Here is a 16,575-nt window from a genome sequence, read left to right as displayed (position 1 = left end):
AAGAGTACCCCCTAAAATCCATATATTTATTTGCTTATCACCAATTTCATTAGTTGTTTATTTTTTTTTGGGCTGTAATTTATCCATTATCCTATCAACATAAAAAAAAATGATCCCATTATCCAATCTCCTTTCTACTAAAGAATATGGAAGTAATACCAGTGTCAACCAGATGCAAAAAATGTCCAAATGTAAGATATGTAAGAGCATATACGACAACACTACTGCAAGTGGTGCACACAAAAACTGCCAAGAAAATACAAAAGCATTTGACACAATGAAGCATCAACTCACGACATATCAAACGTGCATATATATATGAGTCGGGATAAACTCACATAATAAATTAACTGTTATGCTTTTTTATTTTTTTGTCATGAATGAAATTGAGTGAATAATCACAGCTTTGTAGCAATCTAAAATGTCACTGCATGATAACTCTTATCAGTTGCCTTCAAAAATAGGATTATAATATATAACTCTGTTTGGTCGAGCTTACTCCATGTTAACTTTGTCCGGGGCGTGGGAAGCAACTGCATGTCCATAATTCTTCTATAAAATGTGCTTGAAAGACCAAATTTGTGGAAACTTGCTCTTTATGGCAGAATGTGCCCTATACAAACTTTTCAAATATGGTATGTAATCTTCACCTAATTCCGTAAGATTAAGAGCTTTCAGACCTTTTACTTTAATATAAACTCTTTCACCTAACCCCCGACATAAGCTCTTTTCAAGAAAACAAATAGGTTTGATAACGCCATGAATACACGCAAGTTATAATAAAGAACCTAGTAGAATCTTGTTTAAATTATTCATTTAAGTGTGCTTATAAACACAATTAGAGTTTCAGTAAATGAGCAACATTTTTGCTACATAACTTATTATCTACTTAAAGTCAGCTTTTGTTTATTGGTTATGACGGAAAGAATATCCGAACAACACTTCAAAGTTTACAAATTTTCATATGACAATTAGCAAAAAAGAATGTTTTTATCAGCTTCAACCTAGCAATATCTGTGATTAGAGTAGCTAATAAGATAATTATAGAAAGGTAATAAAGTCTCAGTGATTTCATAAATACTACACAACAGTAAAAGTTAAAACACAATAAAAGATAAACATTTGCACATAATTACATTAGAGATACCTAGAGCACTACAGGTTCATAACATATAATGACAAACAAGGTTATATTAACACTTGGAACAAAGAGAATGTTTTTTCAGTAACTAAAAATGTAAGATCTGCAGAAACTCTGAATTTTTCAATCCAAAATCACTTGTCTTACTGTTACGGGGTTATGAAATAAAATTAACTCACTGATTACTAACCTAAAAAGAGCATTATAAACCTGCGACATGCTACCATCACATCTTCTTCCTATGGCCTAAAATAATAAGTTATAAAAACCCATTCATCAACATCCAACTTATCATAGACATAGTAACCGTAACTTTCACTGCTATGGAGTTAAACGATTGTGCAAATAGAACATGAGGTTGGGTAATATAGAACATAATGAAGAAGATCTCTTTCTTGGTAATTTGGATAACACTAAATCTTTCGACGAAGTCGCATATAGTAGGAAAGTTCGAGAGTAAACATATAAAATCTGAAGGAGGGGGTAGAAAACGAAGCAAGAAGTACTCACTTGTTCCAGCCAGCAAGCAGAGACACTTAAAGGAACAGAGCAGTAAGTCAGAAAACCCAAAGTAAAACAGAAGTTGTTGCAAATATTATTAGTGTCACCCCTATTCGGATATCCATCCAAATACAGGTGCTACACATCTGGAGAAACAGCTGACAGCAGCAGAAGCAAGAACTGGTTTGTCTTCCACGTCGATGGAAAAGGCGCGTATCGTAAAGCGCACAAACTGAAAAGACTGCTATAGAAAATACAAACTGAGCAGAGTGACAAAAATACCCCGACTTTTGATCCAAAAAAAGGGACCTAACTGTAAATCGGAAGCAGGACGACGAAGAGTCCAACCTAAAGTTGAAGACGATTCTTCTGCTGGATAAAATCCCGAAATTACCCTTTTGGACAGCAAGCAGGACGACGAACATGCCCTTAACTCCCGCTTCTAAATAGTAGTAATAATAATAATGTATGTAACACTGTTCGTTTATTTATTTATTTATATATGTATTTATTGCTAAACTAGTAATTCGTTTTTTTTTTTGATTTTTTTCTGACAGAGGATTTTTCATTCTAGTTACTATATATTACTATAAGAAAAAATATGTTGAAATTGAAAAAGTGCTGTGTAATTTGGTTCTTGTGTTCAGCGTAAAATACTTCCTTTAATTTAGAATATTCTCACGGACACTAACACTTAAAATATGATAATCACTTTTTATGATTGAATCAAATCGACCAAAAAAAATCGATATACTTTTGGTTTGTTTTGGTTTTGAATTTTAAAACCGATCAAATTTGGTTTGGTTTTGATTTTAATTAAAAAAACTAGTATTAGCACCCGCGCAGATGCGCGGACACTAACCATGTTAAATATTTGAGTTATTTGGATTATACGTAAAAAATCTTAAAATTTAAACCTTCTCGATAAATATAAATAATCATTAGATATTAATTAAGACATGAAAATGATTAAACATTTCTCAAATCTCATAGTTATAATTCTATTTTTCTTTTTTAGTACCATTCTCGCCGGTGACATTGGATCAAAAAAATAGTCAGAAAGCAAAATAATAACTCATATTTATGGCAAAACAATCAAAGGTTGAAACTATGAAGGACTCTTTGGATACGACTTGACTCTTTTACTACTGCTTGAACTCTTATTTGGTGTGTTGATATATTCTAAAATTATTTCTATTTTAAATATTCAGTTTCTAAAATTTTATTTTTCAATAATAATTATTTTTATAACAATGTAAGTGAAAATATTATCCTTAATTCAAAACTCATTTTAGTCGGCTATCTAAAATTTAAAAAGTTCTTTAGCCAGTGATTTTCTTTCTAGTATGACTCCTTTTTGATATTTGATATTAACCATGTTAAATATGTGAGTTATTTGAATTATATGTAAATAACCTTAAAATTTAAACGTTCTAGGTAATTACAGATAATCGTTAGATATTGTTTGTGAAACACTACATGAAAAAAGGCTAACATTTTCTCAAATCTCGCAGTGATAATTTTATTTTTGCACCATTCTTATTGGTGTTATTAGAACCTAAAAATAGTCACGAAATAATAACTCGTATTTATGAGCTTTGGAAAAGCACAAAGGTTGGCACAATATGAACGATTCTTTGGTTACGACGTGACTCTTTTACTACTACTTAAATACTTATTTGGTATGTTATTATGTTTAAAAAAATATTTCTATTTGAAATCTCAATTTCTACAAAATTATATACTATATTTCAATAAAATAATTATTTTTATAATGATGCAAGTGAAGATATTATCCTTAATTTAAAATTCATTTTAATCGCCTAGCTAAAAATTTAAATGATTCTTTAGTCGGTAAATTTTATTTCGGTGTGACTCCATTTTGAGTTTATCGATATCTCTAGCCATAAATTTTAAATTTTGAATACCCTATACGTATACAGATTTTTATTCTCTGAATCATTAAATGTTAGATTAATTGATTGTTATTATATAAGCGAAATACATAAACAGCCCCTCTAAGTTGTCCACAACGGTCATTTGAACACCTTAACTTGTCATGTGACCAGATGGACACCTCTGCTTGGTAGAAGTATATTCTCTTAAACTCCTTACGCTGACATGGCAAATTTTGTGTGTTACCCTTACATTTAAGAGCGTGAAGATCTTTAAAATTAGGCTTATCTTCTTTTTTTCCCCTAAAATCAATGTGGATCCCACTATTACACCACCCCATAACCATGATTCTAGATGGGGAGGCTATTGCAGACGATGGAGGGTGTCGAAGAGAGGGAGTATCTCGCCGAGGCTGTTACCGACGATGCTTGTAAGTGTAATATTGCTCTTCCCTTTCTCTATTCTTTCCTTCATTCATCACTCCCTTTCAGCTCCTCCATATATTGCTCTCCCCCTCTCATTTTAATTTCCTCATCAAGTCTCTCCAAACCTAACCAAATTCACCAGCCTAAAAACTCTCAGTTCTAAACCAAAAGCTTTTACTTTGTCATTCTTTTTGCCCTTGTTTTTATCGCCTTCTCTCTAGTTTTGTCGCCAGTTGAATCACAACGTTAATTTCATCAACTAGATAATTAACGCTTACCCTGTTGAGCAAAATTCACATAGAGTTCAAATTTTTCACTTTCAGTTTGAATTCTTGATTACATAGAAAAATTGGAGTCTACATCAGAGAAACTCTCTTTTTGATTCAATTCCTAGAAGGTATTAGATAGAAATTAATCAATTATATAGTCAAAGTTTTGTTATTTGTTTGATATCCATTTATATAAATTGACTCTTCAAACAAATATTTTTCAAAAAGAAAAAAAACAACTTGTATTGAATATTGATTGATTTTTGTAATGTTTCTTTCTCCAGCATGTAGGTTTACTTCATTATATATGCAAGTAAATTTTTATCAACTTTTAAGCTTTTTTTTGTTATAAACATAGACGTGTACCTTATATATTATATTTATTTTAAAAGAAATTCGCTTTATTCAAATCTAGCTATAGTATTTTAAAGAATTATAATTATAGGATTTTAAATGTAAAAGAGTTTATAGTTATATGGAGTATTTTTTTTTTTGCCAGAGGCGAAGTAGTATTTACATAATCTGAATTAATATAACAAAAGTACCTAATATAATTGCATATGATCACTAACCGAATTAACTATGATAACATGGTAATAAAAGATTTTTTTTATTTTAATTCAAATTTTATAACCATAATGTCAATTATATATGGTAACTTTCTTGCTTTAATATATATATATATATATATATATATATATATATATATATATATATATATATATATATATATATATATGACTAACATAGTCAAATATAGAATAAAGTTACCATATACTATTGATATTTATTAATTTGCCACTTGGCTTAACTACATAATCAATTATATATGGCAACTTTATAACTTTAATATATATATATATATATTGCTTCTTGTTAGATGTTATTTCCTTTATTGAAGGCATAACTTATTCCTATAGAATTAGCTATTTCAAATTTATTATTACACTTATATATATATATATATATATATATTTACAAAAATTTGTGGTACATGTTAATCGTTTGCACTTTTAGTCTAGTTTTTTCTATTATAATAATCTAGTTCTTTGCCTTTCAATGCTAATTTGATTGGTACTTTTCTTTTGCCAAATACTTACAAGAATCTATTTCACGTAAAAAATAATCTATTTTTAGTTGAATGCTTAAATTATTCATCACTATTTGGTTCAATTATCATTAATATATCCTGGTAAATTACAGATTTTTCAAGGAGCAATTGGTTTGACATGTTACGTTGAAAATGTAGTCGTTTGAAAATGTATTTGGTTGTGTAAAATCAATAAATAACCGAAAAAATGAGAAAAGTCGCTCCAAACCGAATCGATAAACACTGATTTAATTTAATTAGTTTGGTTGGGTTTCAATATTTAAAAAATTGACTTATTTGATCTGAGTTGCTTTTTAGGGAAAACTCGATTCAAATCAAACCACAAATATTTTTAATGATGAGAAAGTACTTTCTACTTTATAGATCAAAACCTATGGGAAATCCCTAACTTGTTTTCCTATGTAAAGTGTGATTATTCACTCCATATAATATGTTCCGTTCCAATTTATCATTTCATAACCTAATCAACTTGAGATTTGAAGTAGGAGGACTAAAATTACTTTATATTTGGTGCAAAGTTAAATATATAGTTTTCATATTTTTTGAAACAAAATCATATAATAAAATATTGCAAGTTATAATAATTACTGATCACCGATCAATGTATATAAAAACTAGTGTAGAACTTTTGTAGTCAAAGAAATTTTCTTGACTTCCAAATAGTAACAATATTACATAGAATAGAGTCGAAATTGGCAAGTATATCTGTATGCGGTGGAAATTGGGACCACATGATTTCGTCCCTCGATGGAAAAAGTGATATCATATCTGAAGACAAGGACTTCGAGCTCGGAGTCAAAGTTTTTTTCCAAGGTCGAGGTCGATAACACTTATTGAGGTCAGAAGAAGACGTGCTTTGAGATGATGTCGGTATGATTCAGTAACGGAATAGATTGGTATTCGGCAGTTAAACAAGATTTCCTACTATAATTAGAAGTATACCTTATTTAGGATTTTCTTACTATATAAAGGGAGATCTCACTCATTTGTAAAATTCATTATTCACTGATAAGAAAATATACACACATTATTCTTTTGTTATTTCACTTACTATTCATCAGAATTGTTTTATCATTTATTATTCCCGTTATCATAGCCTGAGATTATCACAGATCGAGGTTGAGATTTAGCTTACACACTTGTTTGATCTATTTTAATATTTTTTAATTTATCTATTTAATTTTTTATTTATTAATTAGCATTAAATTAAATTACATATTCTCAAAACTACAGTACAAGTTTAATTGTTATTCCCCGATGAACATAAATAACCATGCCTAGCTAGAACATAACCAGGAAAGAAGTGACTTTGAACATACTTTAATTTTCAAGGTTTCAATCACCATACAACCGCCACCACAACTGCCACCACCACAACTGCTACCTCCATAGCCGCCGCCGCCGACTTCACAAGCGCTGCCACCTTCAGAACTACCGCCACCTCCAGAATCGAGGCCACCTTCAGGACGGTGAGTACTGGTGTGGTGGCCGACATAGCTATCACTAATGTTGTCCACGGTGTAATAATGGACAGTGTCGTCACAGCGTTTGATATTTTTGCAATTTTTAGGAGCAGGAGGTCTGGGCTTGTTGGTTTTCGTTATCTTTGCCACCTCTTTTATCCTTGATAAGCGCGAACCCATTGCTTACGGAGTGACGTACTACATATGAGAAAATAAAAGAATATATTACTATAGGAGAAACTGGTACGTACGTAGAGCAAGAAGATAAGTAATGATTGGTCCAAGGTGTGTAATATTTTTCGAATTTGTTTCTTGCTGTAGATAGATATAACTGAAGATCTTATAGAACAACAAAACTTTAGAGAAAGTTCAAGGAAGATTTGATCATCCTCCTCCACCGAAATCCCGTTATCTAGTTGTGTTAGGATTCTATACGCACGATCCACCTATTTCTTTTCATTATCTAATATTTTAATTGATATAACATTTTATTATTTCCTTATATGATGACCACATTAGGATACCAGTAAATTCCCTTACCAACTTTTAAATTCTTTTTTTATTATTTTAAATTTCAAGTTCTTAAGGTACTAAAAGTTCATTATTTTTTGTATAGTGACATGCATTAACTTTTCTTTCCAATAACTTTTTTTTTTCAGTTTATCAAGTTTTTAATATTACAACTTCGCCTTATAATTAAGAACTTCTTAAAATGTTTTTACGATACTTTGCACCTCTTCATGGCCGGTTTATGCGCAAGCAGAAACACAGTGAAATGTTGCTTCTTTTTCACTTCACCGTTAGCGCTGACCTTTCGGTTAGCTTTATTAAAATTCTGTTAGCCTTGGTTTAAAACTGACCAATTTTGTAAACTTAAAGGACTATTGGTATCTATCATTAAACATAAGTGACCAAATTAGATCTACCCCCATATTTAAAGGACTATATTTTATCTTTTTTGTCACATAAAATGATTGCTCCACCAAGAGTATCGATGGGATGACACAGAAATGGACGAAATTAGCTCAACCCCAACTCTTCTGAACAGCAAAAAAACCATCATCGCCAAAGATTTGTCTCCAGAGTCTATTTCTAAGACCAATAGCTTTTTAAAAAATATGGGTGTCTTCAACCTTACTTTTCCTGCCCAGTATGATACTAAGGACTCTTTCTCTGAACTCACCCGTTGCTGCCTCAAGGTCCAACACATCCACCGTGGCAAGATTTCCTGTTTTCTCTCTGTTAAACCTCCTATAATGGTAAATAATTTAATTTTTTACTATTGGGTCTTTATTGTATGTGTTATTTGGTTGAAAAGATTGAATCTTTTTTAATATTGTTTGGTTCCAATTTTCTTGGAATATGTCAGATGTTTGTATTATGTGTTGATTTAGCTTTTTGGATCCTTTTCCTTTTCAGCTTTTTTAGATTCCCAGTTCAGTAGAGAAAAGAATTTCTCTATTCTTATTATCCTTAATTGATTACTAGGAGTATTAATATAGATAATACCGCCTTGATCGGATTAAGAATACTTATATTAGGTACTGTGTTTTTGCAATTTTGAGGAGCTCTAACTTTAGAAAACCCCTAACTTGTCTTAAAATGACTAATTATTAACTCTATTTAGTATTGCAATGAAATTGACCAAATGGAGCAAAATGATTACAGAGGATTCATACCACCACTCCCAGTTAGTTCTGAATTGAGGCGTAGTTGATTGATCTATTGATGGCAAAGTTAGTTCCTAAATTTCTGAATGTTACTATCAAATCATAATTTATGGACAAAACATCCCCAAAGTGTGAATTCCTTAGTGGTTGAGGTGTAGTTGATTGATTGATTAGTGCGTAGAAGACAACCAGTGATCAAAATAAAGATTTTAATTTTTCTGGTGGGTGGACAGCAGCATCTGTTAAATGCTGACACTACTATGCCAGTATCTGATTTTCGGTAGGTTAGGTATTGAATAGGATTGAGAAAGATGATGAGGTTAATGGGATCCTAGTTTTCTGGGGAAGGTGTATTAGAACAGAGACTGGTTGTATGGACATATTGGTTCTATTCAACGGCTTCAAAAAAAATTGTCTATTCCGCATGTCTAATTATCTCAGTTCATTCTGTTTCATTTTTCGTGGAGGGTTGGAGGTGTAAAGGGAGAGGTTAGGGGAACAGATATTATTTTGATGATATTTAAGTGAAACTTAAGGAGATACTTGAAGTTGAGAGGCTTCAGGACTTGCCTTTGGATTTTTGTTATCAGATAGCATATGCATTTTATTTAGCATGGCACTGATATTACTGTGGATTTGAGGTATCCCCAATTCTGAAACTGCTATTTGATCTATTCTGTCAAACGGAGTTTTACTCATTTACCTTGGAATTGAAACAACTGCTTCTATTCCACTTAATGGGCTAAGACGGGAAGCCTAAGAGTTTCATCTGTACTTTTATAGCATTGCCAGCCAAAACAAAAAGGGAAAAAGGGGGCAGCGTTTGTGGGGGGAGGGGAGGATTCAAGAGGAAAAAAAGAAGTGATTTCAAACCATTTCCATTGTTTAATAGACTTGACATCTCTATTTGACCTCCTTCACGATCCATGTATACTTTCTACCTTGTGGAATACTGCAGAGAAATTTTTCTGGATACAATTAGCAACTCCCAAGTTGCATCATATACCAGTGCATCAAGTGTATACTATGTTCTCTTCGGTATTTAGCTGTTTCTCGCCTCGTTTTCTTTTTATCTTGTTCTCGTTACTGACTTGTTGCTACTGCTCTATTTTTCGTTTTTCCTCGTGCCGAGGGTCTACTCAAAACAGCCTCTCTACATTCACTGTAGGGGTAAGGTCTGCGTATTCACTACCCTCCCTAGATCCCACTTATGGGATCATAAGGGGGTGGTGGTGTTTGTTGTTGGTATTTTGCTGTTTCTGACAAATTAAGAGTGCTGAAACACATGGGTTTTTCCTTGCAGAATATCTATGGTTCACTGCACGGAGGAGCTGTAGGAGATGTAACAGTAAGGATAGCAACTGCTTGTGCCCAAACTATTGTTGGAAAGGATAAAGAGCTCTTTCTTGGAGAATTGAGCATATCTTATCTCTCCGGTGCTCCTCGAAATGTGAGTCTCTAGGTATTTGTTTTTCCTGTCAGCATTCTCTGTGTTAATGCAATGCTTGTAGTTTAAGCATCAAGGAAGAGCATATCGAGATTTGTATGTGGTTCAACTTTTGTTTGCACCTGTGACAGTGCTGAGTGTTTCTGAATCTTCTTACAATTTTATAAAAACTGCACAGGTTTTATTTGTTAACAGCAAACATAGCGAACCCATAAAGAAATATTGGATTAGAAAATGATAAAACTGGCTTAGACTTATAGAGTAGGAACATGGCTGTTATGTTGAATCTTGTTTTAGCATTCTATTTACTTACTGAGGTCTGAAAATATATTCGTCATCAGAACAAGTTAGTTATTGTCTGCAATATTTCATTTCTTGTGGTCTAATCCGCGTCCTGCCTTTTCTCTAATTTTTTCTCCTTTTGTATTGGAGATACCCACAGGCAGAAGCAATAGTTAATGCAACCGCTATTAGAAGTGGAAGAAACTTGACTGTAGTTGCAGTGGATTTTAGACTTAAGGATTCTGAGAAACTGAGTTACATCTCTCATGCAACGTTCTATCACATGCCCGTAGCAAGTTTATGAACTAGACTTGATCCAACACATTAAGTCGAGACATCCTGGTATGTGTGTTCTTCAATATGTGTCCTGAAACTTTTCTGACCTCCCAATGTGCAAAGTTGCTTCATTTTTTTACTGAATCTAGCTATAGTAATTAGTTTCCAGGTCTCTGATAATGCACATCCAATTTCTTCTCCTTGACAAGGTTTGGAGCTAAACAACATTACTTGGCTACTCAAATTGTTTATTGAAGAACTTCTAATTTGAGGAGTTTAGTCAGATTAAAGCATACTATTTTCCCCCCTACCCTGATAAGCAGGGGCAGATTTAGGGAGGGCGGAAGGGGGTTCACTCGAATCCTCTTCGCCGGAAAATTACACTGCACATATAAGGCAAAATCCGTTTTGTTCCTCTATATATTATATTTGAATTGCGCATATAAGGCAAAATCCGTTTTGTGCCTCTATATATTATATTTGAATCGCCCTGACACAATCTAAAAGCATAGCTTAGTGGTTAAAGGGGAATCAAAACCTCTGTGAAGTTGTCGGATCAATTCCCACTGGCCATAGTCTCTTTTCTTTGAACCTCTTACCAAAAATCCTGCATCCACCACTGTTGATAACCTTTTTAATCAGCTCGGTTCACGATGTATTGACGTGTATCGGTCCCAAAACTTATGTTTCCTTTGTTGTTGTTCACTCGCATGTGCTTTTCTTTTAATCAAAAATACCTAAGCAATATCTCTTTGTCTACAAAACAGGTAGAAAGACCAGATAAGTCACAACGTTGAGGGATTACAAGAGTTTCACGATTTTATCAGAATTGGGAAAAGTTCAGCTGTGTTGCTGGAGCAAAGATATATCTGTTTCCCTGTTTGCTGTATTTAGAAACGATTGTGTAGATAAAGTTGTGTGCCAAATAGTGATAATATGTGGGCAGAGGCATATAAGTGATGGCATCATAGTCCTGTTACAAACTCAGTAATGCAATAACACTCTTGTTAAGAACTGAGCATTGACGACCAAAAGACCTATACAATTTCAGTAAAACAACTTAACCAGCATTTTCAGCATTTGTTCTTAAAAAGAGCTGGAAAACTAATTTGAAAAGTTACCTTTAAGAATTGCAAAAAATTGAATTTCGAAATCTTCAAATTTTATCTATCCATTTTGCGCAATAAAAGAAAAACAAACAATTTGAAACATGAGTTTGAAAAGCCAGCCTGGTATAATATGGACATGGGATCTATAGCTCTAACGGGATAAGAAGGAAATTAGTGAAAAGAAAAAGGTTAGAATGTTTTTAGCCATAAAGCCAATTTACGGAAAAGGGTTTAAAATGCCCCTAACTATTGGAAAAGGTTTACAAATACCCTTCATCCACCTATTAGGCTAAAAATGCCCCTCCATCTATTTTTTTAGTTCATTTATGCCCTTTGACCGTTAGGTCAATGCTAAATTAAAAATAATTATTATTCTTTTTGTAAAGCTTAAAAAAAATTGCAAAATATTTTTGTTCTTTTAAACTAATGCACCAATAGTCTACTAATTTAGTAAAGTCTTCTTTCTTTTTCTTTTTTTCAGTTTTTACTAAAAAATAATTAAGTTTTTACAAAAAAAATAATTTTTTTCAGTTTTTAAAGCATTTTTTTTTTGTAAAAACTGAAAAAAAATATTTTTAATAAAATATTTTCAACAAAATATTTTCGTTTTAGAAAAATATTTTTTTTCCAGTTTTTTTAAAGCATTTCGTTTTATTTTCATTTTTCAGTTTTTTTTAAAGAAAAAAAATCGTTTTTTTAAAAAAATGAAAAAAAAATATTTTTCAAAAACGAAAATATTTTATTTAAAAACATTTTTTTTCTGTTTTTACAATTTTTACAAAAAAAAAATGCTTTAAAAAACTGGAAAAAAAAATATTTTTTTGTAAAAACTGAATTGTTTTTTGTAAACACTAAAAAAAAAAAAGAAAAAAAAAGACTTTACTAAATTAGTGGACTACTAGTGCATTTGTTTAAAAAAATAAAAATATTTTGTAAAATATTTTTTCTTAAGTTTTACAAAAAGAATAATAATTATTTTTAATTCAGCATTGACCTAACGGTCAAAGGGCATAAGTGAACTAAAAAGGTGGATGGAGGGGTATTTTTAGCCCAATAAATTGATAAAGTGTATTTTTAAACCTTTTCCAATAGTTTAGGGGCATTTTGAACCCTTTTTTCGGCCAATTTATTAACTCCAGATTAAGCATGATGTCACACAACGAGGCTTCCAAGCCAAGTTAGTCAATTAAGTAGAAGTGACACCAGATAGTTACTCTAAAAGACTGCTATTTAGGAATTAGCGAATACATCCTGAATTTCAGTTTTTCAGTTTAATTTTTTAGGACAAAATATCCTGAATTGTCCAGATTTTAAGTTTAAAATTTCAAGAAAAAATAAGTATTGACTAATCTTTAAATAACATTCCTGAGAGTGACTATATGTGCACTTGTCCCGTCAATTAATTGGTGTGCTCATATAATTGGTGTAAAACTTAGAATAGTTGATGTTCGCCGTATTTTACACTCTTTGCCTTCCAAATTAATAGCTTGCTTGGCCAAATTTCTTTTTAGTCAAAAGTATTTTTTTTTTTACTTTTATAAGTGCTACTTTTAAAAATTAAAGTATTTGAGCAAGTTTTTAAATGGACAAAAATATTTTTGAGTAAAAGCAGAAAAAAGTTTTGAGAAAAATACACTCAAAAGTAATTTTTAAAATCTTGACCGAATGCTAATTACTATTCAAAAATAATATTTAAAACACAAAGTAACTGATTCATAAAAAAATAAAAAAGACCTTATTTTAGAAACTTGGCCAATAAGGGTGAAAAAGAGGTCAATGAAATGAATCGATAGTCAAAATTTTAGTCTTAAACAAACGTTTGAATTCTTGATCAGATAGCAAAGTTTCTGTATCAGGGCGGGGAGTAGGTGGGCAGAGAGTGAAGAAGGCAAAAGAGATGGGGGAAGAAAGTTCAAAACCCAACTATTTCTATACAAAAGCAATCATCTCCGAAGAATTATCAGAGGCGGCGGCTTCTTTTGTGGATCATATCTTCCGCCATGTGTTGTCACTCGACGCACCCAACTTTCCGCCCCAACATGATGCTAAAGACTCCTTCTCTGAATTCACTCGCGGCTGCTTCAAAGTCCATAGCATCCACCCCGGGAAAATCTCCTGCATTCTTTCTGTCAAACCTGCTATCTCGGTAATTCATTTCTAAAGTTTTCACTTTTGTAGCATCTTTTTTCTCTATTCATTTTATTCAGCTTTGGGCTAAGTTCTGAGGAAAACCCCTTTTAAAATTCTAGCTTCCCCGTTCAATGGAATTAAGAATTATGCAAATTATTGGAAGGGTTGAGAGTATTGACATACTGGGGTCCATAAAGCGTACACCTCTTTATGCAATTTATTGATGTATTGATGGATCATCCTGTGTGGAACTTATATGCTAGTTGCTACAGTCTGTTTTTTTTTTGGGGGTGGGGGGGGGGGGAGAGGGAGGTTGGGGAATGGGGGTTGGTGGTGAGGGGGCAGTGGATCACTGAGATGTGAGGTTGAAGCTGCCCTAACAAGAATATAAACACCACATACAACTCTCTTCTTTTTTCGCCTCCGGTATTGCAGACATACAGGTGAGGGTGAGGAGAAGGTTGCTCTTTTGATGACATCTTCCTAACATGAGAGAAGAGGAGTCTTAGCGTAACTGGTAAAGTTGTTGTCATGTGACCAGAAGTTCACGGGTTTGAGCCGTGGAAACAGCCTCTTGCAGAAATAAAGAGTAAGGCTGCTTACAATAGATCCTTGTGGTCCGGCTCTTCCCTGGATCTCGCGCATGTCGGGAGCTTAGTGCATCGGGCTGCCCTTCTTAACATGAGAGTCAAACTCATTCCTATTCTTGGATTACCCAATGTTGGATTATCATGTTATATTGTCCACACTTCAAATGTCTCGTCCTGAGCTTCTGGAGATTTTTAGAGTCGTACATAACTGAGGGTATGAGTTGTTGTCTCCTTGTGTGATTTTGATCAATCTACTTTTCGGGTTGAATTAGAGAAATATTGTGTATGGATATGTCTGTTCTATCTTTAAACCTGTATAGGATCACTTTGTGGGTAAACCTGTACAGGCATATGGATATTTTTGTAGTACTACATTCCAATAGTTTTTGCAAGATAATAGAACAGTTTTTTTTTATTTGTATTTTTATCTTCTTCTAGTTGCTCTACAAAGTTGGACAGGGTGACCTCAGTCTTGAGTCTTGCACTTGATTTTTTCTCTGCCATCTAATCAGCTCACCTTCATTGAGGGCTTGAGAGTAATAAGGATTGATGAAGATATTTTTTCATGCTTAAGGGTTTAAAGAATGAAAAGAAATCAAAAATCATATCCCTTATATGTGATGCTTTCTCCAATTTCAATCAGATATCATCTCAGTGATCTCAACATGCACTTATGGAGGGTCAAATATTGTTGACTAATGACCGATAATGCAACCTCGTTATCCTTATTGTAGAATGTTTATCAAAGCATGCATGGAGGAGCAGTTGGAGCTGTGGCAGAGAGGGTGTCAATTGCATGTGCCAAAACTGTTGTGGGAAAGGATAAGGAACTCTTTCTTGGAGAACTGAGCATGTCATATGTATCTGCTGCTCCGAGCAACGTGAGTATTAAAGCTTTCATTGAGTGTCCTCTTACCTCAATGTGACAATGTCAATGGGTTTTATTGTATAGGAATTCTGTAAGAGCAAATGCATATCATGTTATGTACCTCTCCCCTCCTCCCCTCCCTCTCCAACAAAAAAATAAAGAATATCATTCTGTTCTCATTCTCTGATTATGTTGATCTCCCTTTATGTTTGAATTGTTTCTAGACAGAGGTGGTAGTAGATGGATCTGTCATTCGGAGTGGAAGGAACCTGACTGTAGTTGCAGTTAATTTTCGGCTCAAGGACTCAGGGAAATTGGTTTATACCTCTAATGCAACATTCTATCACATGCCTGTAGCAAGTTTATGAGCTCAAACTCAACATTTAAGTAGTGCATTTGCTAAAAGCGTTCAGCAGCTCTAGCTAATGTACAATGGCAAATCATGGATATAGGCATCAGTGGACGAATTTGAGACTGAGACTCTTGTCTGTATCACCAAGGCAACATTTACTTCTCGAATTATCTGGGAGTCCCTCATTTTTCTTGTTTACACAATTGAACCTCTGATTCATTGAAATAGAATGAAGTAAAAAGTCATGTACATCAATCTTGTATTAGTTGTGTGTCCAATGAAACTACAGCTTAACTGAACTGCTGTGTTACTACTTATAGTGCAGCAATGTCGAAGAGATGACAAAGTTATTTTGATTTAAAAGCACGCTATGCAACTAATGACATCCTTTATACAGGACAACTTAAATGCCTCTTCTGATGAACACAATCTCAATGGGATAAAGGAGGTCTAGACAAATATAGGAGCATAAAGGCACTCTTTTTTGTGAAAGAATATTTCTTTCTATATTTAGCAAGTTTTAAATTCTAACATTCTCGTTTTATCTTTAACACACTCTTTGTAAGAATGACATGACATGTCTAAAATCACAAATTTCAAACACTATTTTTGATGTCATATAACTTTAGTTTAAGATCACATGACCAAAAAAAATTAAAATTTTGTATCAATTCAAACTAAGACATTCTCATTTTCTTTCTCGGTCGTTCTCTAGCCAAGAGTCTAGCCTCTCTCTCCTCCCAGCCGTATGATAGTCAGTGATCCCATTCTGAGTTTGTCCACCTTATTTTACAAAATTGAGCATGGTGAAAAAGGGATCAAAGAAAGTAGTTTCTTAGATAAGTAGAATTGGTAGTTTCTTCTTTAACAGACGTTGGGATTTTTGGGATCATATAGCAAAGTGCTTAATATATCTTTAACAGTATCAGGGTGAGTAAGATAGTGAAGAAGGCAAAAGAGATGGGAGAAGAGAGTTCAAAACCCAACGATTTCCATACAAAAGACACAATCGTCTCGGAAAAATTATCAGAGGAAGCGGCTTCTT

General features: G+C 33.0%; 2 protein-coding genes across 2 annotated transcripts; both read left to right on the top strand.

The window, feature by feature from the left end:
• Window positions 1-7,794: 7,794 nt before the first annotated feature.
• Window positions 7,795-11,499, top strand: LOC104212801 (uncharacterized). The gene is made up of 4 exons (XM_009762154.2): window positions 7,795-8,065; window positions 9,780-9,926; window positions 10,366-10,547; window positions 11,249-11,499. Exons 1-3 carry the CDS (start codon window positions 7,817-7,819, stop codon window positions 10,507-10,509), a joined length of 540 nt encoding a protein of 179 aa, XP_009760456.1. The 5' UTR covers window positions 7,795-7,816; the 3' UTR covers window positions 10,510-10,547; window positions 11,249-11,499.
• A 1,879-nt stretch (window positions 11,500-13,378) lies between these two features.
• On the top strand, window positions 13,379-15,865 carry LOC104212800 (uncharacterized). The gene is made up of 3 exons (XM_009762153.2): window positions 13,379-13,736; window positions 15,045-15,191; window positions 15,403-15,865. Exons 1-3 carry the CDS (start codon window positions 13,488-13,490, stop codon window positions 15,544-15,546), a joined length of 540 nt encoding a protein of 179 aa, XP_009760455.1. The 5' UTR covers window positions 13,379-13,487; the 3' UTR covers window positions 15,547-15,865.
• Window positions 15,866-16,575: the final 710 nt, after the last annotated feature.

Source organism: Nicotiana sylvestris, chromosome 1, assembly GCF_000393655.2.
Source record: "Nicotiana sylvestris chromosome 1, ASM39365v2, whole genome shotgun sequence".
Lineage (NCBI taxonomy): Eukaryota > Viridiplantae > Streptophyta > Magnoliopsida > Solanales > Solanaceae > Nicotiana > Nicotiana sylvestris.
The sequence above is the reverse complement of the archived record's forward strand: the minus strand, read 5'-3'. Positions and strand labels throughout refer to the sequence as shown.